A 25,614-nucleotide genomic window follows, 5' to 3' on the forward strand; every position below is an offset into this window, starting at 1 on the left:
TTCAAAATAAAAGGTTGTTAAATGTCTCAAATTAACACTACAAAAAAAGATTGCCCCATCGTTTTTCGAATCAATGCACACATACAAGTCTTACAAATGAATGCAATGTCGAATAGATGGTCAAATCAATAAAGTAAAACTAATTAATAGAAGGTAAAATCAATAAAGTAAAACAAATGTTATATATTGTGCTTTTATTCTTGCAGCTCATAAGGCTTCTCTTCTGTTTTAAGTTCAGCTAGCTTGACACAAGATACCCAACGCTTCACTGTTTACTTCCTGGGTGAGAGGTCAAATTTTTCCTCCGAGGCTTATTCCTTTATTCTGGTAAATGGGAGAGCTTTCTTACTTTGACAGATATTGATAAAAAGTAGTTAGTAAGTAAGACAGCCTTGTCAAAAATGTCGTCCGATAAACTAATCGGACCTCCCGTACCCCGGATGTTCGGAGAGGAGAATAGCGATGAAGACTCTGATAATGATTGTAAGAAACCACCTTTACTTCCGATCAAATGTTTTATTAACCATTATATTCTCAAAAGATTGCTTTCCCCCTCGTGGCAGTTATTGTTTATTCCTCTCTCGCCCTGTGTCAGTCTCCGGCCCGGCTCTGCCTCCCGGGTACAAACGGGGGGAAACGTCGAGCTCGTCGGATGAGAGTGAGGAGGAGGTGTCGTTCAAAAGAGCCAAAACATCACATAAAGATGAAGACAGATCTGCAGAAAAGTAGGTCTAGAACTGTACTAGAAGTTATAGACAATGTTGGTGGGTAGTGAACTGCATGTCAATAAATTAGTAGTTTAACTAAATCTCTGCAGTAGCTTGCTGGTAGTTGGTTTGCATAGTGATTGAAGTTGTTAATTTTTGGGGGGAATTAATGAATTTCTGATTTTTACCGTTGCTTATCTAATTGGAACCACACATACCAGCCCCAGATAATGTGAGATTCCTTGTAATTTTGGCCATGTGAAGAGGCAAGATAGGACTGTTTAATTTAGGACAGTTTTAGATCTCAGGGCTATTCATCTTCCAGGAAGCTAAATATTTGGTTATTGTTCTTAATTTTTTATTTGTTTAATTTGTTATTTATAATTGTATTTCTTCCAGTGCAAAGTCATTGGTAGTTTGCAAAGCTATGCTTTCAAAGTAGCTTCCACAACACTGATTATAGAACCTAAATGTCCCAAACAACATCAAACTACACAGTAACACATGTCCTTTGAACAGGGTTGAGACAAAGGTAGAAGAAAAAGATGATGATGGTTTCTTTGGACCAGCACTGCCACCAGGATTTAAGAAGCAACAAAGTTCACCAGAAAGGTGAGGGGGAAACAATCTTGCAGTGTGTATTACAGTTTGTTGAAATAATAAATTCGGAAAGCTGTGACTTCTTGGTGTTCCCCTAAGGCCTCCTGTGCTGGGACCGGCTTTGCCTCCTGGGTTTCGCAGAGCAGCCTACGATGATGATGATGATGATGATGATGATGATGATGAAGAAGAAGAAGAAGATGGAGAGGAATTCCCTGGGCCTGCCCTACCTCCAGGCTACCAGGCTGAATCCTCCAGCAGTGAGGGAGAGGAGGAGGGTGTGTTTGGACCCATGCCGGCCAAAGGGCCCATTCAAGACACCGTGGCCCTGGACTTTGAGCGCAGAGCACAAAGGATGAAAGAGAAGCTGACGGGAACAGTGAGTCCTTCTTTTTTTGTTATTTCTTCCAGCAGTTTCATCTGTAAAGTCTGCACTTGTCAAATGATTCAGTTAAATGCTGATTTGATGATTTATTGAAGACATTTTTCTACAAATAAGGCCTTATTTTTACATACATTTATTTGATGCCTTATATATGGCATTTTTAAGGATCTGCAGGAACTCGTTTTTTTCCCACATTTTATGAAGATCTCTGAAATATTTAATGTGTGTATTGTCTGTGCAACAACAGGAAACTCCTGAGGTGGTGAGCAGAGAAACATGGATGACAGAGCTCCCACCAGAACTGCAGCACATTGGCCTGGGGGCTCGAACCTTCAAGAAGAAGTCGGGTCCGAAGAACAAGGACCGCTCTATGTGGACCGATACACCAGCAGACAAGGAGCGCAAGGCCGAGGTACTTAATGAAAATTGAACGTATCTTTATAATTATTATTTGTCATTCTTATCAGACATGTTACATATGTTACTTCCCTGTATTTCATGGGTCTATTCTTAACCAATAGGAACGCCTTGAAAAGAAGAAGAAGGGTGAGGAGGAGAAAGACGATGTCCCACAAGTCCCCCGGAAGGACTTGGAAATGGCAGAGAAAGTGACTAAGTATAATGTAAGTGGTATTATCACATAATTTTTTTTTTCCTAAATGTTTCCTTTAAATATAATTAATGTCAGATGTGATGTGTATATTTTACAATTGTTCCAATAGAACTCAGGACTAATATGTTCTCTACCCACTCCTCTACTGTCTTTAGAAGTCTAAACGTGCTGAGTCTCTGATAAACTTGCACAAGAAGACCATGAAGGAAAAGGCCAAAGTGAAGGCTGAGAAACCTGTGGAGAGGAGGGCGTTTGATCGTGATGAGGATCTGCAGGTCAATCGCTTTGATGAAGCGCAGAAGCAGCGGCTGCTCAAGAAATCTCAGGAGCTGAACACGCGCTTTTCCCACAGCACGGACCGAATGTTCCTGTAACAAACTGTCAAAATGTAAAAGCCAAATGGGTTTGAACATGCAGACGTCCAGTAACAGTCTGGCTGGGGACTTTTTCATACAGGCTTTGTATGGACTATGTTTCTACAGATACACAATTGTAAAATTGAATTTTGAGTTATATGTGGTCAATTTAGCAGACTATAAATACATGGCAGACATGTTCATTTATGGGAGTTAAAGATTCAAATCAGTGGAGCAGCTTGCATTTCTCCAGGAGACACTGTTTTAGGGATGATGATATTGATGGGATATTCAAATAAATAAAATATTTTTCCTACAGTGATATACAGTTTTTCAGGTTATCTCTTGAGATTTCTAAAAATCACCCTTTTTATGTAGTTTAGTTGACATTTATTATGTTGGAAGTCATTTTCATCTGGTACAGTATGCAAACATAATTCAGAAGTTATAGTGTGAAAACATATTTAACAATTGATTATTGTTGTTGTTCATTTCCATAGTTAGCATCAAGATTCATAAATTAATCCAACAGCACAATTACAATGATAGCTGATAAATACTTTTGCCCTGGTGTAAGAGTTTGTAATCACAAACAATATGTGAATGCGGGTGCTATAATTCTGGCTTGTTCAATACTTCCCAAAAATGTAAACGTTATTTTTATTCATTTAGCTCCATCAAACATAGTTTGATGTTTGTATAGTGTGAGTGGAACATAGTTTTTTTCTTGAACCTGAAATAATCAATGTCATAAAAGCTTTGTCCCTCAGTGCCTCGAATCCAGTTAGTAAGTAATCCAGTTTGTAAAAAAAAAGTGGTTTTATATATGATTTTGTGTAGAACATTTTGTACAGATTGCTTATCATGCATTGTTGTGCAGCATCACCCTCTGTAGCCGTCTCCCATCTGTCCAATAAGCTGTTTTTGCTAATATTTTTCCTTAAATTCATTAAATCTACATGTTTTTTTCTTATATGCATTCTTATTTATGAGCCTTTTTTCGAATATACAGTACTTCTCATATTAGTCAACCGTGAAGGACGTACTAATGATGTGGACCTCCAGAGACGCCATACTTTCTTGTTTGTTTCACGCATGCGTCACGCGGTTGTATTGATAAACTATCAAACCTAATTTTAAAAACATGTCAGAGAAAGGAGAAGTAGACTTAACCGGTGCCAAGCAGAACACAGGTGTGTGGTTGGTAAAGGTGCGTATAAGTCCTTTTAACGAAACTCTTTCGTGAGATATAGGACCAGCTATTTATTGAAACAGCGAGAGCTAACAGTAATGTAGCTTAGCGTCTACCGCTACAATGAAATACACCGTGCGAAGTAGCCTACAGTCTAGGCTGTACTGTAGCCGATGTTTAGTCAGTTCATTAACAGTGAAGTAACTAAGTTAAACTGGTCCAAGAAAGCTACACACATGCGATTATTTTGATGCAAAACAAGAGTTAAACGCTAGAGATAATCGTTTAGTCATATCAACAGGATACAGTTTAGTGGCCATGAAAGCATAATTCTGTTGGACTTTTGCCAAGTTGTGTATAACATCCCTCATAAAATAAACAATTATGTTTCTTAATGCAGGTGCCCAAATACCTCTCTCAGCAATGGGCAAAAGCGACGGGCAGAGGAGACGTTGGGAAACTCCGAATCTGCAAGTATGTGACTCAAATTAGCATCAAAGAAATAGCAAAAAGCTGGTGTGTGTGTGTGTGTGTGTGTGTGTGTGTGTGTGTGTGTGTGTGTGTGTGTGTGTGTGTGTGATTTGTTGTGTTGTGTTGTGTGACTGTATATTTGGATAGGGAAGGACAGAGAAAATTGGAAATTTAGAATGTGTTGGTGATGGGTAAGATTATTTTGGTGAGCTAGATAGTTATATAGTTATGCAAGCAGCATTTTGTTGCTTGTTGATAAATGCATTTTAAATTAAATTAAATATTTGATTGTTGTTTCCAATCAATGAATTCTGATTTGTCTCATGTCTTTCTCCAAGGAAAGGAAATGCAGGAAAAGCAGAGGTAAGGGTTCTTCTTCTTAAAATAAAAAAGTACAAAGCATCTTGGTGATGGACATCTTCCACATACAGCACACTATTTGGGGAAGAACTAAGTAATTTTATTGTGTTTTGTAAGTAATATTAATTAGCAGTGATAGTATCTCACCTACTGTTTATAGCATTTATGATTAAAATATTACAACTTTATTAGGTCGTTACTCAAAGCTGGTTCATCCTAATACATTTTATTGATGATAACTGTGCAATACACAATCAGATTCTCACAATTTCAATAAGTGACTATCTTGTTGTCACAGGCTGATGGCAGTTAAGTCCAAAGTAAGTTATAGGTCCAAAAAGATAAAATGTGGATGACTTTGTTCCTTACAGGTGTCTTTCACTTTAAACGAAGAGCTGACAGTGATTGAGGGTATAGAGGATAAGACGGTGTCTGCGCCTCGCGACCACCCGTTCACGATGCAGTCGGTTGGAGGTCAGACTTTGGCGGTCTTCACCGAGACGTCATCGGGTGAGTTTCTGTCGTCGTGTCTTGAGCCCAGCCGGCGAATTCCGAGTGTGTGCTTTTTGAACGCTTCCGCTGCCAGATGAGGCGCTCCTAATAATTCACAAATTATTAGTTTTCTGTGATGTGCAGTGATCTTTTTTTAACAGGAGCCGCAGAGGTAAGTTCTGTGTGAACACAGCTTGCCATATTCATTCCGAAGTAATCCTCTTGCCTCTTGCCCTGCTTGTGTCTGTGGTGATGACATTGTCAAAATGATTGTATTGTTCTTAGTGGACACAGTGTGGGAAACAAAAGAAAGCTGCTCTATTGGGTGAAAAACAAATCTTCATCCAGTCTGATGTATGAGGGAAGTTAAGTGTCAGTCATTTGTTTGTGGTTTGCCCTTTCCAATCCACTGCCAATCACCTCAGCTGATTGGGTACCTGATCAGGCACAATGGCCCCATTTGGAATTGATTTATCATAGAGTAAATCAGAATCAATCCAAATCATTTGGAGCTGAATTTGGTTGGTTTTAATTTGTGCATGTGTTTTGTTTTTGGTTTAGTTTGGATTTCACCGGCCTTGTATGCTATCTGAATGTAATGCAGGTGTTTTGTTGCTATGGGTGCTGGTGAGCTTGTGCTTATGTTCTTGCTGTGTGTGTGTGTGTGTGTGTGTGTTGGGGGTGTGTGTGTGTGGATAGATTCAGATTTTATTTGTCATATACATATTGCAGTGAAGTGTTCACAGTTGGCTACATGCTAAGTGTGTGTGTGTGTGTGTGTGTGTGTGTGTGTGTGTGTGTGTGTGTGTGTGTGTGTGTGTGTGTGTGTGTGTGTGTGTGTGTGTGTGTGGGCTGCACAGTTGAAATAGTATGTATATTTTGTTAACCATAGACATTTAATAGTACAACTTGATATTAAACTTCTTTTTCAATAAAGATCTGGCCAAGAACGCAGCTACCAGATTAATTTAGAATGTATAAAATTGAGTAGAGACTAGAGAGAGGGGGTAAATAGTTCTGCTCTGTCAATAACCTGGAACAGAAGAAAAGGGTTGGTAACATATGGTTTTTAATAGGTTAGTAAGTTCCGTTAGTATATGTGCAGTCCTGCGTGGTGGTGGATGTGTATTTGTGGTGGGACAGGCTATCTCTGTGCTCGCTTGTTATAAAAGGGCATGCTCGCTTTTTGCTCATGTGCACGCTTGTGTACCCGTCGGTGATTTCCCCGAGAAACTGTGTGATCAAACCTTTTTCCGTGTGCGACTTAACCCTGGGTGTGGCGCTTACTGTTCGATCCCCTCCTCCATCCCCTGTATTTTGTTGTTTTCACCATCCCTCCCTCCCTCCCTCCCTGTAGGCCAGTCAGAAGAAAGATCTGATGGCAGCAGCTCAGGTTCGGGGGCGGGGGCAGGTCCAGGTGAGTCCTCCTGTTTCTCCAGCGGGTGTCAAAAGTTGCACCACTAGGAATCGGACACACCCGAGTGCCTTTTTATTTTTATTGAAAAATGGCAATTTTAGTATCACAAAAATCACCCATACACATGCTTTGGTGGACGCATGTATTTGCACAAAAAACTTTAGACACACTTTCCTCATGTAGGGCCCAGTTTTGCCGTATAGCATCACACAGCCCTCCTCTTCTCATTTTGAGCTAGTGTGGAGTTTCTGCACTCAGTTTGAATGATTCTGTCTGGAGGATTGAAGTGAGAGTCTGGGGTCAGATAGGTCGACACTGAGCTTGAGCAGCTTGAGTGCTTCCAGTTCGTGGTGATGGTTGTCATGCCAGTCCAGTTTTGACATTGTGTTGGTGAAGAAAATGAGCGACCGACTGTTCTGAATGTTAGTTTAGATCTACTGTTAAGTGCATCAGAAAGCTTCCTTAAGAATTACATGTAAATAAGCTAAGGCTTTGGGATGGGATCAAGTGGCGCTTTAGATGCGGTGCGTAGAATCACTCATTCACATTTTTTCTCCGCTGACAATACTAAAAAAGCTGTTGTATAAGGGGCAAGAATGTCTTCACCTACCACGGCCAGCAGACTCTTGTTCATTTAACCCCTTCACCAAAGCTGTAACTGACTGAAACATTCATACTCGCCAAGTATTCAGATGAAATTGACTCAATTGTGATTGTAATTTCATTTTTCAGATGTGTAAAGAAATATTAGATGTATATGCGAGTGCTAGGTCAAGGGGAACTAGCGTGGTGTTGCTTTATGCTATACAATTTGAGAGATCTGATGAGTGCATTTACTGTATCTGACTGATCTAAAGCAAATGTTTAAAAAACTGACCGTTGACTGCTCTTACATATTTCTTTCAACTTCAGGAGAGGGCCCAGACTGAACTATATTCATAACTTTTATTCCATACCTTCTCACTTAACCACATTGCAACCACTCTCCCCATCCTTACTTGAATGAAACATGCAGTAAAGATTCATGGAGACATGTTGATTTAAAAAATATTCTTTTTAGGTTTTAATTAACTCTTCTCTTTTACAGATAAAATTGCCTTGGATGGAGTGGTAGTGCAGAGAGCAGAATGCAGACCTGCTGTTAGTGAAAGCTATATGAGGCTGAAGAGGTCAGTATATCACAAGGGTGTGCATGTGCACAGACAAGTTAGTATGTCTGGAAATGTATTTCATATGGAATATTGAATGCATGAATAGAGATTCTTAAATTAATCCAGATTATCATTTATGTATGTCTTGAGCTGTGTGTGGACATCCTGATGTCATTGTTTCATGTGTGCTACATTTAAAATATTAAGGTAAACGGAAAGGGATCGACTTGAAAAATGGCCATAACTGTGCAATTATATACAGTAATAACCTCTTTATAATTAGACACTTCAAATAGTAAAAATTCTATAATCACATAAGTAACATAAATTCTACAGCTATTTTATTTGACTGCATCACATCATACAGTCAAAACCGAAATTATTCATACCCCTGGCAAATTTTGACTTAAAGTTACTTTTATGAAACCAGCAAGCTTTTTCTTGATTGGAAATGACTCAGGCTTCTCCCAAAAGATAATAAGATGATGTACAAGAGGCATCATTGTGGGGTGGGGGGGGGGGATTCAGCTTTTATTTACATTTGAACAAAAAGCATGTCCAAAATTATTTTTATTATAAAGTAACTAAGTCAAAATTTGCCAGGGCGGGGTATGAATAATTTCAGTTTTGACTGTACATACATTTATTTTCTTCAAGTCACACACTACACAATATGTTATATGTCATAATTCAAGTAATTGTCTTTACAGGTTACAAATTGAAGAGCTCGCCAAACCAGTCAGGCTGTCACAGCAGTTGCAAAGTCCCGTCACAAACAACTACAAACCTGTGGCCAACCATAGTTACAACGTAAGGAATAATATCGTTATCAGGATCGTTTGTAATCTTTAATCTTTTTATGTAGTGTGGACAAACAACAGTGGCATCTGACCAAGTATTCACTGGGAATGTCAAAGCCCATGGAAAATTACACTTTTACATTAATACAAAATGGAGACTTAAAGGAAGACAAACCTATTGCATTCTTTAGAAATGTGTTGGCAGTACTCAAATTAGGTTTATTATAAAAGTTAAGACTGGTATGGCTGTGTAATATATGGAACATTTGTGATGCCTAACTGTCTACTTTTTGCTGCAGCTCGAGTATGACAGGAAAAAGAAGGAGGAGGGAAAGAGAGCAAGAGCTGACAAACAGCAGGTGTTGGACATGTTGTTTTCTGCTTTTGAGAAGCACCAGTTCTACAACATCAAAGACCTGGTGGACATCACCAAACAGCCCGTGGTAAGACGAGAGGGCTGCATGTGGACTTTGGTTAATTCAATTGATTACAAACAGTTATATTGGCCATAGATCGAGAGCAAAGTATTTTATATTTGGTCTTTTTCTTTCCCCAGATTTACTTGAAGGAAATCTTACGTGATATCGGCGTCTACAACGTGAAGGGAACACACAAAAACACATGGGAGCTCAAGCCAGAATACCGACATTACCAAAGTGAGGAAAAGACTGACGAATAGTTTCTGATCCTCCCAAGGCTGACACACCATCTTTATACTGAATGAGGGTACCTCCCTCCCAGACCTTGGTTGGACACTGGGGCTTCCCTTTTGATTTTACACCTGGTCTCAAAATACACTGGATAAGGTAATGGTTGTACTCCCATAAGAGCCATGTATATTCCTGATGTGGTTTCAGTCACTACTCAAGCACAGCCCTGTAGAGAGCCCTGTCCATTAGAACAGGCCACAGAATGTTAAGACAAATCCATCTTTTATGAACTCTGGTTCTCAGCATTCAAACAGGATGTGACAAGGTAATTGCTCAATTTTTACCCCCTAGGCTTTTTATATGTTTTATTTTGGAATGTGTTTTTTTTTTTTTTAATTAGGAATACAGCCCTACAGGTTTGACCACAATGATTTGGGACTTGAAATTCAGCCAGTTTGTTGTAGACAACATCTTAACCAGCACGGCCGCTGTAACCCTATGTTCTTACTTCACAGTAGCCCATCATTGTAATTTGTACGTGTTTTACATTTGACTTATGCAATAAATGTATTCCAACAAGACATTTTCAAATCTTGAAGCATTTTGTGGAACCACTCAAACCGTGCTTCATGATTGTTTGTACATAAACCTATGGCCCAAATGGTGCATTTAATTGCACCCCCCTGTTATTAGCCATAACTAATGAAGTTCAAAATCATTCACAAATGCTTCAGAGATGGAGTTGAATATTTTATTTCATTATAGACAGTTTGGCACATTACATGAACAGCACACCGATTCATGTTGTGTGGCTGTATTAGTGTAGGACTAATGCTGCTGGCCAATGAAAAAATAAAAACTGTTCCACCGAATCCAATCTCCATGTGTTTGCAGTGTCTTAATTGCCTGCAAGAAAACGAGAAACATTTAGATACTATACAGCACGTTAATGTCACAAAGTCATCCTGCAGCGACAATACAGCACATTTATGTCAAAGACATCCTTCAGAAATTATTTGTGCCTTCTGATCTTAAAGACAGTTAATGTCAAACATGCTTTTATAAGCTACATGCTAAGTGTTAACATGTGTAAAAGAATCAGATTGATAACAATGCAAACCAAAAACACTCAGAACAAATTACTGCGTTGTGATGGAAAATATATTTCCAGAGACAAACAAGTTTAATGAACTGATTCTGTAAGTCTCTTGAACATTGGAGTAGAGCATATGAAATTTACTTCAAGATTTAGTGGGTGAAATAATTTAGTCTTGCACTCCAGACATTTGATCCTGCTTAACAACCTCATGTATTCCTCAATTCAATCCGTGCTGCTATAGCATGAAGCAGTCAGAAAGAGCGGGGAATGTTCACTTTAGCATCTCTATGCAAACCTTGAAGCCAATGTAGCTTGCTTTAGGTCTATCAGTGGATGCATATTTAAGTATCCCATCTAAAGATAGCATTACTAGTGCTCACCTGCAGAGTATCAACACTGACCAAGACTGTTCAGCAGTGCATGTTCCAACCACTACAATATCTTCTCTGGTTTCATCTCCCCCATGCTTCAACCCTGAGGCTGGAAAAGGGAGAAAACAAGACAGTCTCAGTACAGAATTGTGAAGTAGTTCAGGAGATTTCTGGGAGCTTCAAGTTCATATCAGACATGTTGATTTATCCACCCCGATTCAAACCGAGACGCCATAGGAAAGAGGCGGGCAGAAAGCATTTCAGGGACATTTTAATGTTGCATCTGATTTAGTAAAACCCAGGTTGTCTCACGACAGAGAGCCCAGGCTGTCAAAGATGCAGCTAATTAACAGGCCAAAAGGCTTGATAAATTATACATTTAACTAAGCACACAACACGCTATACCTTTTACGTACATTTCAGCCATGCTTGAAGCAGATTGTAGCGTTTATCTTGTCTGGGTTCCTTTCCCCAGACCCTGTTTTCTACATTAATTTCACTGCCATGGCAGCCTGCAGTGTTAAAACAGCATCGAAATCACTGGGATTTTCAGCTGAAACACAGCCATCAGCCTCCATTTGGATCATACAGTTGTCCACCACATGGCATATGATCCACTAAAAGAGAGAAAAAAAGTGAAAGGGTTATTTGAGGTATCACCTTTATAAAAACAGATACTAGGTCAATTCAAACAGCACTGTGCACCTTAGTTTCTAGGGTGGTATTCTTATGAGCTACTTCGGCATATTAGTGTATAAAAATGACCAGCTTAGTTTTTTTAATTTGAGGGAAAATTGAGGCTCTAAATTGGCTTTATGACAAACCCATTTTCTTTGAAATCACAAAAAGATTCTGTTGTAACATAACTAACATTTTTAGAAAACAAGGCAGCTTTTGGTCAAGTATCAGTGGTGAAATGTATAATCCAGTATGATCCAGAATAACCTTTTTAATGGTTCTCACAAAGCAGCAAAGCTATAAACACATTGGAATAGATTACCCCACAGTATATAACAGTAGTTATAAATGGTTAGACCCTGAAATATCCAGTTAACTACAACACACAATCAATCACCAAATACAATAGTCCCAAAACATGTTAGTTGAACTCTAATTTTTCTGTAAAATTAGTATCGTTACTCATAATACATCACCCCATTTTCGTATGAATATATGGAGATGTATTTCCCAAAACTTAGCTAGTTATTCAAGCGGAGTTCAACAACCAAACTGATAAGCTAATGACATTGTACCTCAATTTATCGGCCAACCCGGCTAAACCCCGTTTAGGACATTGGTGTCAGCTAGGCTATATGAAGTCATGGAAGAAAAGGGGCATTTCCGGTGCTATGCTACATTGTACATGTGCCCGTAGAAACCTGTTCGTCTTTCTTGAAAACCACTTTATCATAACTCTGAGGAGTAGGCTACTGAAAACTATTTATGCATTAAGCCTGATAACCTACTTCGCCATCGTTAACCGTTAAGTGGGCTATGTTATGTTGCATTGGTGGATTCAGACGGTGGCACAAAATGGCTCCAGCTTACTTCCACGTGTCCACAAAGAGATTTTAAAGTAAAAACTTTAAATCGCCCAGTTAACTGCTACTTTTGCTTCCTCTAACAGCACGAGACGTAATATACTTACAGTAGTGCATGGTGGTGGTAGGTGTTGAGCCGCTGAGGTCGTTTTGCATTATATTTCTCTACGTCCCTTGAGCTCTCACCAGGAGAGCATACAGGGTAAAGACCGTTGTGTTTGGAACGTCCAGCTTAAATAGGTTCCAGGCACGATTCATTTCCGCCCTCTCGAGGCCAAAGAGGGAACTTTAATTAACATTGTCGCCCTCTAGTGCTCACAGTTGGAGAAGTGCGCATGATAATGTTTTATTTATTTATTACGAGTTCCTTGGATAAGGCTAAAAAACGTAAAGACCTGCAGTTTATTTATTTAAATGTATTACGTAGAAAAAAGACGTATGGCTCTCAACATATGCCTATAGAAGATAAATAAATGTGTATGCCTATATGAATATGTAGCCTATTAAAAGCAACCTCCACATAAACCAATTTCTTTAAATTGAACAAGGAAATGGTGCAGAGTGCAAAAAGTAGGGCCGGATTCTAACTTAAATTAAATAGGTAGCCTAAATATGTACAGTACTGTGCCTCCCAGTCTATACAGCGGGATAAGGGTTATATTAAACTATAATATGTAATTGTGTAAAAAAAAAAAAAAAAAAACATGTTTAGGCTATTTAGCCTAACTTTAAAATGAATGACTTACTTTTATATTAATTTTATTTAATCACTTAAACACACACTTAAAACGATGTTTTGCAAAAGTGACATTTTCTGCATCAATTCTTCTTCTTCTTCTTCTTCTTCTTCTTCTTCTTCTTCTTCTTCTTCTTCTTCTTCTTCTTCTTCTTCTTCTTCTTCTTCTTCTTCTTCTTCTTCTTCTTCTTCTTCTTCTTCTTCTTCTTCTTCTTCTTCTTCTTCTTATTATTATTATTATTATTATTATTATTATTATCATTATCATTATTGTTATTATAGCCTACTTTTGATGATGCTGGCGTTGTAACAGCAGTAACCGAGTGATATGCATACATGAAGAACAAATGGAAAATCCCCTGTAGCCTACTGTAAGGGAACAAACGGTTTAAAGGAGAAAACATGACGTGAATAAGGCTTCATCAAATGTGCAACATAGTGCAAACACGCATGTGCACGACGCGCGCGCCCGACCCCTTTCAACATTATACACTGAGTTGACTGAGGAGCGAGCTGCAGCACTTCTTAATTGGACTCCTCGACTTGAAATGGTCTTCCATCAGCTTCCTGTGGATTTATGCGAGGACATGCCGGCATCCAAGCAGACTTAAGAACATGTAAGTCGAGGCTTCATTTTAGGAGGAAATTATATTTTATATATATATATATATTTGTTTAATTGTTTTATATGAGGGAACCCCATAATGTGAACTAATAATTAAAGAAAGTCATGTTCTCATTGTTACTAAGACTAAATAGTAAATATAGTCTCAGAAGCCACCAATTGATTTTGGTGCCCCTTCTGAATTGAATTAAAAAGTAACAGTGGGGGTAATGTTGCCTGAAATAATGTGTTCCCAATTCAAAATAACATTTTGCTTAGTCCTCCACAGGCAGTAGACAAGCAACAGCACAGCAAGGCTATGTTCCGAGCAGTGTTTGGAAACAAGAAAGAAGGAGGAAAACGAGGGGGCAAAAAGAACCAGAGACCTCCAGGTAAGAACAAAACAACTGAAACTACCCATGTAACAACTGTGGCAAGGCAGCTCAGTATTAAGCCAGTGGGCCTATACTTGGGTTGTATCTTTGGCTTGCCTAAGGGTTACTTTATTATAGTTTTCATCATTTGAAATATGCTATTTTTCTGTTTCTGCTCAAACATGGTGGAGATTTATCCAATGTTGTACACACGTGCTCTTGTGTTATTTGATGGCAATGTGCAGGTTCTCTCCTCTTGGGTGATTTAAGTAGAGCCATTTCAATTAGCCTAATTCATCAACGGCTTCTGTCCTTCACTCTCTGTCCCGCTGCTTGCATTAAAGTGTGTCAGGAGAAGTTAGAGTGGGTTAGGCAAACATCCTGACCTACTAAAAAACCTAATGAATTTCGCAAGGATTGCCAGTGGGCTCCAACTGAATGAGAGGAACCTGCGCATTTCCTATAAATGTGTTGGAACTGCTATACACAACCAAACCAAAACATTTTGTAGTAGTGTCAGTGAAATGTGATTCTGGAGAAAGCGTTCTTTCTAAATAACTGGGATTTTTTGCTGTTGATGATGAAGATGTTTGTGATTTATTTTTCACAGGGGTGAACTTGTCAACTTGCTGCAGTAGAGAGGAGCTATCAGACTGCGCAGTGGAGATAGATGGGCTTAAGTAGAGCTCAGTATTAGAGCGACCATGTTGCTCCATTAATATTTAATAATTTGCTGCTCTGGATGGCAAGAACCGCGAGGAAGAGATGGAGAACTGTGTCAGTCTCATTAAAATGATATAGTATGTTTACAGTACATTGGAATGGCTATGATCATTTTACAGAGACGTATCACTTCTCCCCTTAGCTCATCATGAAAGGTTTAGAGGCAAATTATCCTTCTTCTCCACTTTATTCAACGGCATATCTTATGAATTTGTAATATTAGTCAGTGGAAATTCACACTAGAAGTCCTTGTTTTGCCCACACTGATAACATAGCAAACTAATTTCAGGTAGGAGGACGTGATTGACTGAATTATACCACGGGGAATACTACTGCAATCTGGTGCGACCGAAATAAGTGGCAATAAGGGTCCCTGTAATCACCTGGCTTTGTGAGCTGTCGTGCATAATGTGTATTTGAAGACACAGGATTGGGCTTAATAGCTGGTATAACTGCTGGTCATGACGAATAATTCAAACATTGACTAGAAAAATAATAAGTGTTGTCTCTTTTATTGAGTGTGATCCCATTTCCTTAAATAGATGTTCTGGCATTGCCAACTTTCCATTACCTCATTCAGCAATTTGCCTCCAAGACAAGAAATGTTCCCTCTGCTGCAGCCTTTTGTGAGCCATATTTTACACTGCTTTCTCTCTGCAATATGTTGGATCTGCTGTACAGCCCCAGTTCTGATGATTCATCTTGGCCTTTTCTTTTTTAACTACAATGGAGCCTTTTAAATCCTGCTTCTTTAAGTTTAACGTCTGACCTTTTTCTCTAAACACTCCCATCTTATTTCAATGTAGGCGGTGAGGGGTACACTCACAGCACCTTGCAAAGGCATAGAGGCGGGCGTGCCACACACTTCCTGGACCATGACAGTAGCCCAGGAAAAGTGAGAAGGCTGACCAAGACTTTGTCCATTTCTTTACCGTCCTCCCCTCTTCTGCCTCGCCAGGCCGACGTAGTGGCCTCCCAGTCGTGTGTCAAGTTCCCAGGTGGGTTCATTTGAAATAGTAATAAAAACAAAAACCCAGCCTCAGTGTGAACAACTGAGAATGACATGAAGCGTTGCATCATGGGAATAGTGGCACATAACGTCAGAATGCTTTGATGGGTTTGCCTTTATTAGCAGAGAGCTTCTGTGCGTTCAGCTGTTCCATACATGTGACAGCAAATACATGAGCATACACACGGTGCCCCCAGGGCCCAGAACCATGTGACAGATTGTCAGTGTAAATGATTGAACAAGATAACTTAAGGCAAGGAACCCCAATTAGGGAGGTCGATTTTCAGACATTTCATTCATTTCCTTTATTTGACCTCGAAAGATCAATTGAGGGGTGACCCTCTTTTACAATGACGTCGAGTTAATTACAGATACACAATATACAATGAAAATACACAACAAGCTTACAAAGAGACAACAACAATTAAAACATTCAGATCAATTGAATGAAGCAGAACAATAGCCTAATTAAAACAGTTACAAGTGGAGTGGGACTGATTCAAAATAATAAGTTTAAATTGGTTAACAGTTATGAGTGTATTTATTTTAATTTGATGTTGTAGGCTGTTCCAGGAGTCAGGGGCACTGTGGCTGAAAGCGGCTTTACCAAGCTCAGACCGGGCGCATGGAACATGAGCATGTCAGTTGAGCGGGTTTGATAAAGCCCATCTGAAATAAGCAGCATTTCTGTCAAATAGAGTAGTAGCTTTCTGGTCAGGGCTTTATATATAAAAATATGCCAATGTGCATCACGTCTCTCCACCCAACCTTTTCATATAAAACACAATGGTGTGTATCATAAGCATCTCCTGTAATGAATCTCAAAGCAGAGTGAAAAACAGAGTCTAAGAGTTTAAGGCATGAATGAGATGCATGCTGATAAACCACATCACCGTAATCAAGGACAGATATAAAAACTGCCTCAATAATCCTTTTCCTACTGAACAACGGGAAGGTGGCTTTGTTTCTATAAAAATATCCAATCTTTTGTCGCAGACGACAGACAAGATTTTTTATGTGAAATGTAAAAGAGAGTTTTTCATCTATCCAGATGCCAAGATATTTATATTCAATGACTCTTTCAATTTGAGATCCATTATTTGTATGAATAATAAGATCATTAAAATGTGTAGTTCTTGCTCTGGAGAAACACATATATTTTGTTTTTTCTGTATTAAGAACAAGCCTGAGGTCCACTAGACAGTCCTGCAGGGTGTTAAAAGAGCTCTGTAGGTTCTGAACAGATTGTTGCACCGAATCAGAAATGCAATACAGTACAGTGTCGTCAGCATACAAATGGGCATGACAGTTTTGTAGTGATGAAACAATGTTATTGATGTAAATTGTGAATAGGACTGGACCTAAAATTGATCCCTGTGGAACACCATTTGTAACTGTTAAAAACTCAGTTTGGTAGCTTCCCAGTTTTACTGACTGCTGTCTATCAGAGAGATAGTCCCTAAACCAACTACATGTAGAATGATCAAAACCAATTCCATGCAGCCTCTGTAAAAGCAAATGGTGGTCTAAAGTATCAAAAGCTTTTGACAGATCAACAAAAAGTGCTGCACAGTGCATTTTTTTGTCGATAGCTGTAACAATGTTGTCTAAGACCAAAGTGACAGCAGATACGGTACTGTGGCCTGCCCTAAAACGAGATTGAAATGGGCTCAAAATGGAAGCACTGGATAAAAAAGTTTTCAACTGAGTATTAATGACTGATTCTAGAATTTTTGCCAGGCACGGGAGTTTGGAAATTGGCCTGTAATAATTGAGATCACTTTTGTCAGCCCATTTATGTAATGGGATGACGTGAGCTTTTTTCCTGACTTATACCAGAGGAGATGGAAAGATTAAAAATATGGGTTATTTGTTTTGATATGATAAGTGCAGAGAGATTGATTGAAAATGGGTCCAAATTGTCCTCTCCCATGTACTTCCTGGGGTTGATGGCAAGAAGCGCATCTACAACAACACTTGTTGAAACTTGAACAAGGCTGAAAAGAGGAGTTTTAGAGACATGTGGTATGTTATACTGGTGGTGGAAGGCGTAGATCCTCCATTGTGAAAGAGTTGACCAGCAGCTATAAAATGTTTATTGAAAGCTAAACCAATTTCTTTCTGGTCATTTAAAGTCTGATCATTTATTTTTAACTGACTTGGAACAGTGCTAGAATTATTTTTGTTTTAATTCACAGCCTTCCAAAATAGTGCAGGGTTGGAGTAGCAGTTGGAAATTAGTTCAAGGTAGTAATCCGATTTAGCTTTCCTAACCATGGTTATGCACCTATTTCTGATTTGTCTGAAAGCAGTCCACTTAGAATTTTCACCAGAGCGTCTAGCTAGGGACCATGCTTTATTTCTCTCTGCAAATACATCGGACAATTCATTTGTGAACCAGGGGTTTGATCTATTTTTTACTCTGTGCTTTTTAAGGGGTGCATGCTTGTTCAAAATGGAGGAGAAAGTATTGGTGAAAAATTCTAAGGCCAATTCCACATCAGATATTTCAGTTGATGAATGTCACTGTGATGGAGTTCATTTAAAAAGGCTTGCTGGTTAAAACCTTTAAAAATACACTTAATAATGATTTTGGGTTGAGATTTCTTTAGATGAATACTTCTGATACAGATACAGAATACTTAATTCAGATAAGATATGCCATGAAGTCAAGATCAAAGACAACATTATCATTAAACTGAACTCACAACTCACAAGCATTCATTAAAACAACATTTCTAAAATAAACTTAAGCGGCAGCTTTCAGTGAAAAAACATACTCATATGCAGTCTAAAATGCATGCAATCACCAATTATATCCATTGTTTTTCATAAAAAATAAACACTAGGTGGCAGTATCCTGCAGCAAGTACAGTCATTCAGAAAAAGGTGCTGTTCAATTTGATTGCCTGCAGCACTGTCCTGTTTTCGTGAACATGACAAGGAAAATCTCAGCAGACAAAAATATACACCGCCATGTCATGTTGGTGGTCGTTCAAAGTCAAATATCAAACTGTGTGTTGCTAGTGCACAGATTGTTTCTGACTCTATCCACAGGCCCCGTTTCAACACAGGACAGCCTTCCAATGTAAAGATTCAGTCAATTCAGGGTCTGCAAAAATCTCATCCTTGTGAATGATCTTCGGTGCCAAATAATCTGCACCTCCAAGTACCCTCACATGTTGTTGCATAAATTGAGACACACCCACACACAGCAATATGAGTGCACCGCTGTCCCTGTCATCACTCACACACAAACCTGCACACACACACTTACACACTTACTCACACAAACACATACACACACACACACACACACACACAAACGTACACATACACACGCATGCCCACATTAGCAGTGTTTATATATTATAGATAAATGTCCACGGTACAGTGAATATTGTACTGTTTGCATGCTTTGCTCGCACTCTGTACATACTGCTTTATACTCATGGGACACAATTCAAATGCTGCACCACGGATCTCATATGGGGAGGTTTAATCACTCTCTCTCTCTTTCTCTCTCCCTCACACACAAACACACACTTTCTTTCGCGTCCCTCCTCATCTCCACCCTCCCTCCCTGCCTGCTTTCTCTCTCTCCCTCTCCCTCCTTCTCTCTCTCCCTCCTTCCCGCTCCCTCCTTCTCTCCCTCTGTGCCGTGGCCGAAGGACGGGGAAGGAAGCCGGAGTATGTGGATGGCTCTTCCAATGCAAGGGAACCTCTTGTCTTTGCCTCGTGCCGTGGCAAGGCAGACCACAGAGGTGAGAACAGGAGAGCTTGGGCGTGTGATTAGCACCAATGTCGTTTTCCTCCCCCAGGTATTGATTAGGCAGGCTGAATGAGAATGAATGGGTTGGAGAGGTGAGGGGAGAGTGTATGATGAGAGTTGTGTTTTAATAACATCCAAAAAGGCTTTGCATGAAGTTGTTTACTCTCAGATGTATGTAATGGGCGGTGGTGTCTGTGTATCCTCAGTGTTTTATTGAGAGAGGACTTGTTTGATCACAGTTTCCCCATGGGGTCTTTGCCTTGACTTTTTTTCTCCAATTTTGTGTGTACAGTTAAGGTGACATTAAATCAATCCTGGTGTTAATACTCACATCTCAGCCAGCTTTCTATGTGTTCTGACCAGCGGGCTAGGCTAAACCGATTTTTATGAGGCATCTTCCATTCCCGGTTGCCAGGCACCTCTCAGCTTCCCGTTTCCAATGGCAACTGCTAGGTGGTTTGATGAATAGTACTGGACATTCAGTGTGTGTCCTCATGTTACTCCAAAGATTGGATCTCAGTGCTCTGCTGACTAAATGCAAAGTTGTCTCTCCTCTCTCCCACTCTCAAATTCACATCCACCCTTTCCACTCAAGTCTTAGGCAGCTCTTTTCAAGGTGTGAACTGAAAAGAGTTTTGACAAAGGCTAGAGCTGGGGTGTTCTGTGGGACACCCAGCCCACTAATCGGAATCGGCCTTGGTCCTCTCAAAACTAGTCTAGAGTTTGAACACAACTGGGTTAAGCATGAGCGAAAAGAATGTGATGTCTAAAAGGCAAAGGGAAAGATGCTGTGACGAGGAGTGAGTTGTTCCTGTAATCTGTGATGTCCTGTCTTGCTGCTAATATGCATGCTCAATATTATGCATGTTAATCTAGCCGATACCAGTGCATAGGTGAGAGGGAGAACGGAGGAGTGTATTGATGACTGTGAAGCCATGCACTGCATAGGAGAGCGTGGACCCTTAGAAGAGCTGGGGGTTGGAGGTCAAAGCATCAGGGGAGTCTTAAACAGTGATAAATGAATGCAGCACATGGCCTGTGTCAGCCAATCTCTCCAGGAGCGACAACGGAAGGCAGAGCCAAGGCACTCCTTCTTTTTCTTGCCTACAGAGTCGCAAACCAAAGCTCATTGAAATTCACAGCCCGTCTCCCAACCCGCGAGCACCTGGCAGGCGTGCGCATATAGGCGAACTCACAACCTCACACAACCTCTCACTCTGCTGCCTCAAACCAAGGGGACTGGAAAGCCACTGTCTGTGCATCCCTAAGCAGGGCAGCTGGGACTGCACTGACCTGTGGATGCATGCACACTAGCAGTCCACGTACGACGCTGCTGGGTGGGAACCTCACGAGCTGAGCCGAGCTGGAGCGAGAGAGTGTCAGTTAGATGAGAGGTTTGGCCTGGCCCTGCCGTGTTTCATTTAGCTTGTTAAGCAGTGTATCTCCAATGTGTGTGTCCTTCAGACCTCCACGTGGAGCCGGGCTCCTCCCTTTCTACCCAGGAACTGATGACCAGACTATGCTTCTTATTGGGAGAAGCAACGCCCGGCACTGCTAGCTCTCCTATGGAGGACAGGAGGGAAAAGAAGGTAGGGCAACATATTGATTTACTGGGCCCTTTGCGTGTCATGTCATATATAAACAAGGCTATGGATAGTTCAGGGAACAACATTCTTCTTTTTAGCCACCAGGATCTTAGTTTCTTATTAATCATTACTTAACAAGATAAGCTGATTGTTATTTAGAATGTAATTGTGTGAAATGAAACACTGTGTGGTTTGAGCACTTGGACCCCCCTTGGGAAAGAAATGGATCGATATATTTACTTTGAAACATAATTGTGTTGCTATGCTTCCGCAGGGTGCCATTTCTCACTGGGTGCCCTATTAGTTTAGCCCTCTGTATGAGAGTTATTGTATGTGCTTACGTCTCTCCATCACTATGCGTGTGTATTGCTCAGCCGTGGCCCATTTTCTCAGCCTCATTCCACCACCTGAGCTCCAGATTCAGTCAGTTTCACAGAGATAGCCAGGCTCATATGAGGAATGTGGGTTGTCCTGGCTAAGATAGATGAGGCTCTAGTATAAAGGGAATAACAGCGAGCTGTTTCAACTCTGCTGCCTTGTCTCCTTTATACTCTCTGTGTTGCGGGAATGTTACATCAGTAATGAAGATACCTGAAATGCATTTGATCAAACTACAAGGAGAAGCAACATAAAAAGGAATGGCATTTTTTCTGACTTTGAGGACATGTCAAGTTATTAAAAAAATGTCATTAGATGTTGTGAAAAGGTATTGATCTCTGCATAACATTTCCAAGGATCAGTGAAAAAGAATATTTAAAAATATATAGACAAGTGTAAATACTATACATTATAAAACATGTAACATATCTGTTAAAGAAGAGATGTTTCCCTCCTCTAAGAGCAACATCATTGAAAACCACACAGCAAGAACACAAACCACAGCCTTGAAAAAAGCCCTCGACATTGAGCTCTCTGAAAGTCTGACCAAAGATTTCATATAGTATGCTTCTTAAAAGCATACTTTATTGCAGGGCTACCACAGTAGGTTGCTTTATATTGTATAGATGTACCTGATATTGTATGTACACACCATGTACTGTATTTATTTTATTTCTCTTAAAAAGTAAACCTAGAACGCTCTTTGTCAATAGATGCGATTCGGTTGAGATGGAGCCTTAGCAGTTTGAAAAATAGTCTCACCTTATATCAAATTGGCTCTTATTTTGTTTTGTTTTTTTCACACCATGGTGAGTTCAAAATCGCTTTGTATTTTACTTTGTCATAGAGCTTTGCATGCAGTTGCTCCAAGTTGCTATCCAAAACGAGTCCACTTGGCAAAGTAACACACACTGCAATGGCACCTTCATATACTGCCGAGTTCTCATTTCCTTAAATCTTAATTTCCTCCTCATGCTGCCTTCATTGGGTCTAAAATACATCCTGGCACGTGGGAAAAAATACACTTTGTGTCTTTGTGAAATCCACCATGTGTGGAACAAAAGAACATGTGTTGAGTGACTTTTACAGTAAACTAAAGAGTGATTTATTTTTGAACACAACCAGCTGTCATCGTGACAAACTGGGCAAATAACAGCCAGGAGGAAAATAACTGAAATAACCCTTTCATTTCATATCTGTTTGCACACACAAATAGTTTCAGTCACAAGGCAAACCCTCTCATGCATAGTAGAGTACATACAACTTGAATAATATCACATAGGTATGTTTCATTTCTTGTCTCTGTGCACAGCGCTGATCAGGCTCTCCCTGTGTATACCCACACATCTTATATTGGTGTCACTGTCATTTCCTTGGTTTTATACCTCTCTCTCTCTGTCTCTCTCTCTCTGTCGCTCTCTCTCAGTGTGATACCTCTGCCCAGGGGGGGAGTCCCAGCTCCACTCTGACCTGCAGCACTGCCTCCCCCTGTTCAGAGAGCCCCTCTAACACCCTGCATACTGGGGGCCATCAGCCTTTGGCCTTACCCTCAGCGCACTGCAGCTCCAGCAGCAGCCCCTGTGGAACCCTGTCCGGCCCCGCCCCTTTCCCCGCTCCTGGATCCATCACCAGGAGCAGCCCTGGGCCGCCCTCTTACAGCCCCACCTCCACCCTGGAGAGCAAAGACAGTGGAATCATAGGTGAGGGTTGCCTCTGTGTTTCCAAATCATGCCCGACTACACTGTGTGAGTTCAGATTGGTTTTCATGCTAAATGAAGCATGTCCAATACATAATCCCTAGCCATGGATCACTGGAAGTGGAAGTAAAAAAAACAAAAAACAAAACAGCATATGTAATGGAACCACTCACCGTAGCATGAATTTTCAAATATGAATGATGTCACTGAAGTGCCACACCTTCCTAAATGTTGACAGGCAGTGAGATGCAACATCACTTAGCTTTGAAATCCTTGTGGAATATGTGAACCTACCCCACAGCTACAGTAGTTTCTACCACGTTGCTTGTGCCACTTCAGCCTCAAGGCTTCGACTCCCTCCCTGTCAAAACTGGGACACTATGTCTTTGTAGCTTATGGGTCTGATTCTCCTAAAATAGGACACTTTTTTTCTCCCTAAATAAAGTTTTTATTTATAGTTAAACTACATAAGTGCAGGGGGCAGCGAGTACAGTAATACTTGGTGATCGATGAGTTTGGGACATAGGCCTGATAAAACATTTAGGGTTTGTATTTATTGTTGAGTGAGGTAAAAAGATTTGTTTTGTCGGAGTCGAAGTCATTGCTTAGTTTTGGGTGTTTTTAATCAGTTTTAACTGATAAGAAATGCAAGTAGACAATTGCATGCCCATTGTTCTTCTTAAAGGCCTACTTCACCGGTGGGAATATGAAGGTGTATTGAATTCTGAGATCCTATGTAGTATAAATGTGCAAAAAAAATAGAAATTGGTTCATCCTAGCCTGAGAAAAGGCAGATAGAGTGTTTTATGGTCTCACTGTCCAACCCTACATTTCTCTTACTGTGACATCACAGTTAGCCTTTTCTCAGGCTAGGATGAACCAATTGATTTTTTTTTTGCACATTTATACTACATAGGATCTCAGAATTCAATTTACCTTCATATTCCCACCGGTGAAGTAGGCCTTTAAGTATATGCTTTAGTTTTATATGCTTTGCTGCCTTACCTACTTACCTGTATTTCTTTTTTGCGCGTCTCAGCAACCACCACCAGTTCCTCTGAGAATGAGGAGCGCAGCGCCTCCAGTCAGGTTCTGACTAAAGACCAAGGCCTGGAGGGTGGTGCCGGTGCAATGGGCCACACCAGTGAGGGGCCGACCAGGGACAATCTGCCCGCCCAACCACATGAGGCCTTACCCAGGACTGACATCATGGAGCCCCGGACTCCACCAGCACCCAAAAGACCCCTCCCACAGCACCACTTGCACGGCAATTCCTCCCTTGTGATGCCCCGTCCAAATTCTGTGGCAGGTACGCTTACGCTATACCTCTAATATTCACCTGTTACTCTCTGTTTAAAGGAATAGTTTGATACATTTCTGTTTTCATTTTCTCTGCTACTTGTATACATATTAGGCAGCGCTGTGCACAAAGACTGTACATATGGGGAAACAGCTAGCCCGGCTCAGTCTTAACAAGGGAACAACATCAGCCTATTAGCACCTGCAAAGCTCACTTATTAACTATTTCCTGGAGTCTTGCCGTTACCTCAAGGTTGACAGTCAAACAGCAGAGACTCGAGGAAGTCACTGCTCCTGGCCAAGCAATAGCCCCACACACACTTCCCCTGTAAAACATCAATGTGTCGTTTTTTACTCCATTTTTATCCTGATTAAACAAACAAAACATAATGTGTTCATTAGTGAGCTTGTGAGCGTGTTGCTAAAGCTCCCATTATTTGGTAGATGAAGTAGGTTAATGAGAGTATGAATGTGACAGCTGTGAACCGGTTGATTATAATGAGATTAAGAAATATTGGTGGAATGACAAAGTGATTGAATTGATTTTTTTTACTTGACATTTTCCAACTATTCATCCGACACAGAGGGGGCGTATCTGTGATGCAGAACTAAGCCTTAAAGCACTGTGTGTTGGTGCTCTACTTACCACTGAGGCTGGATACACACAGTGAGCAGTACCAGTTAAATGTCCTGGGAGGCCTCCAGTTGTCAGAAAAAAATACCCCCCCAACCCCCCCATCCTTCCCTAACCAGTCACGATTTTTTTTTGCCAGTGCACAAGGCTCCATTTCTTCCCTTAGATGTCAGTTCATTTGTGGCTGGTGCAAAGGAAGAGATTCCCTAAGGAGTGGATACACAGTAACGCCTGCCAGTTTCTTCTTTGAGATGGTGCTTTCATTGAGGCGCTCTTGATGAAATTTGGAAAAAAAGATGAAGCAAGCCGTGTACATAACACTGTAGCCACTACAATTTTGCTTCATATTCATGAAAGATTAGACCACAGAATAATGGCCTTCATACAGTATATGCAAAATGATATAAATGAAGAGAAAAGTGATACAATTAAGGTGTAAATTAAAACGTAGTCTTTATTCCTGCAATATTGTCGGGCCACAACAGAGGAGAACAAGATGTAGATATGAATGAATTGAGTGGGGTTTTTATAAACATATGCACCGTAATTTGAATATGAATTTGAATACAAACACTTTTTTAGAAAATATATGATATA

General features: G+C 40.3%; 3 protein-coding genes and 1 long non-coding RNA gene across 5 annotated transcripts in view; 3 read left to right on the forward strand and 1 right to left on the reverse strand.

Annotated features, from left to right (window-relative positions):
* The first annotated feature begins 293 nt into the window (after positions 1-293).
* On the forward strand, positions 294-3,636 carry gpalpp1 (GPALPP motifs containing 1). Its single transcript, XM_080025621.1, has 7 exons — positions 294-483; positions 596-725; positions 1,227-1,319; positions 1,407-1,686; positions 1,940-2,104; positions 2,214-2,315; positions 2,461-3,636. The coding sequence occupies exons 1-7, from the start codon at positions 402-404 to the stop codon at positions 2,677-2,679; spliced, it is 1,071 nt and encodes a 356-aa protein (XP_079881747.1). The 5' UTR covers positions 294-401; the 3' UTR covers positions 2,680-3,636.
* A 100-nt stretch (positions 3,637-3,736) lies between these two features.
* On the forward strand, positions 3,737-9,769 carry gtf2f2a (general transcription factor IIF, polypeptide 2a). 2 transcript variants are annotated; one of them, XM_080025635.1, is made up of 9 exons: positions 3,737-3,871; positions 4,254-4,327; positions 4,663-4,687; positions 5,056-5,194; positions 6,534-6,593; positions 7,681-7,762; positions 8,455-8,554; positions 8,844-8,987; positions 9,101-9,769. In XM_080025635.1, the coding sequence occupies exons 1-9, from the start codon at positions 3,806-3,808 to the stop codon at positions 9,221-9,223; spliced, it is 813 nt and encodes a 270-aa protein (XP_079881761.1). In that variant the 5' UTR covers positions 3,737-3,805; the 3' UTR covers positions 9,224-9,769. The 2 variants fall into 2 exon arrangements, with proteins under 2 accessions (XP_079881761.1, XP_079881762.1); XM_080025636.1 differs by lacking the exon at positions 6,534-6,593.
* A 162-nt stretch (positions 9,770-9,931) lies between these two features.
* Positions 9,932-12,424, reverse strand: LOC307249052. Its single transcript, XR_013844823.1, has 4 exons — positions 12,313-12,424; positions 11,081-11,281; positions 10,674-10,773; positions 9,932-10,100 (listed from the first exon to the last, which is right to left on the reverse strand). It is a non-coding gene; the product is annotated as an uncharacterized lncRNA (long non-coding RNA).
* A 1,440-nt stretch (positions 12,425-13,864) lies between these two features.
* LOC307248942 (protein TANC1-like) overlaps positions 13,865-25,614 on the forward strand; it is a gene marked incomplete at both ends in the record, with an annotated part of 34,628 nt that continues 22,878 nt past the window's right edge. The window contains 6 exons of the mRNA XM_080025505.1: positions 13,865-13,937; positions 15,449-15,640; positions 19,323-19,415; positions 20,888-21,012; positions 22,814-23,087; positions 24,124-24,393. Of these exons, the coding sequence (XP_079881631.1) occupies positions 13,865-13,937; positions 15,449-15,640; positions 19,323-19,415; positions 20,888-21,012; positions 22,814-23,087; positions 24,124-24,393 (1,027 nt within the window). The remainder of the gene's footprint in view (positions 13,938-15,448; positions 15,641-19,322; positions 19,416-20,887; positions 21,013-22,813; positions 23,088-24,123; positions 24,394-25,614) is intronic.

Source organism: Ammodytes marinus (assembly GCF_949987685.1).
Source record: "Ammodytes marinus genome assembly, chromosome: 1".
Classification (NCBI taxonomy): Eukaryota; Metazoa; Chordata; class Actinopteri; order Uranoscopiformes; family Ammodytidae; genus Ammodytes; species Ammodytes marinus.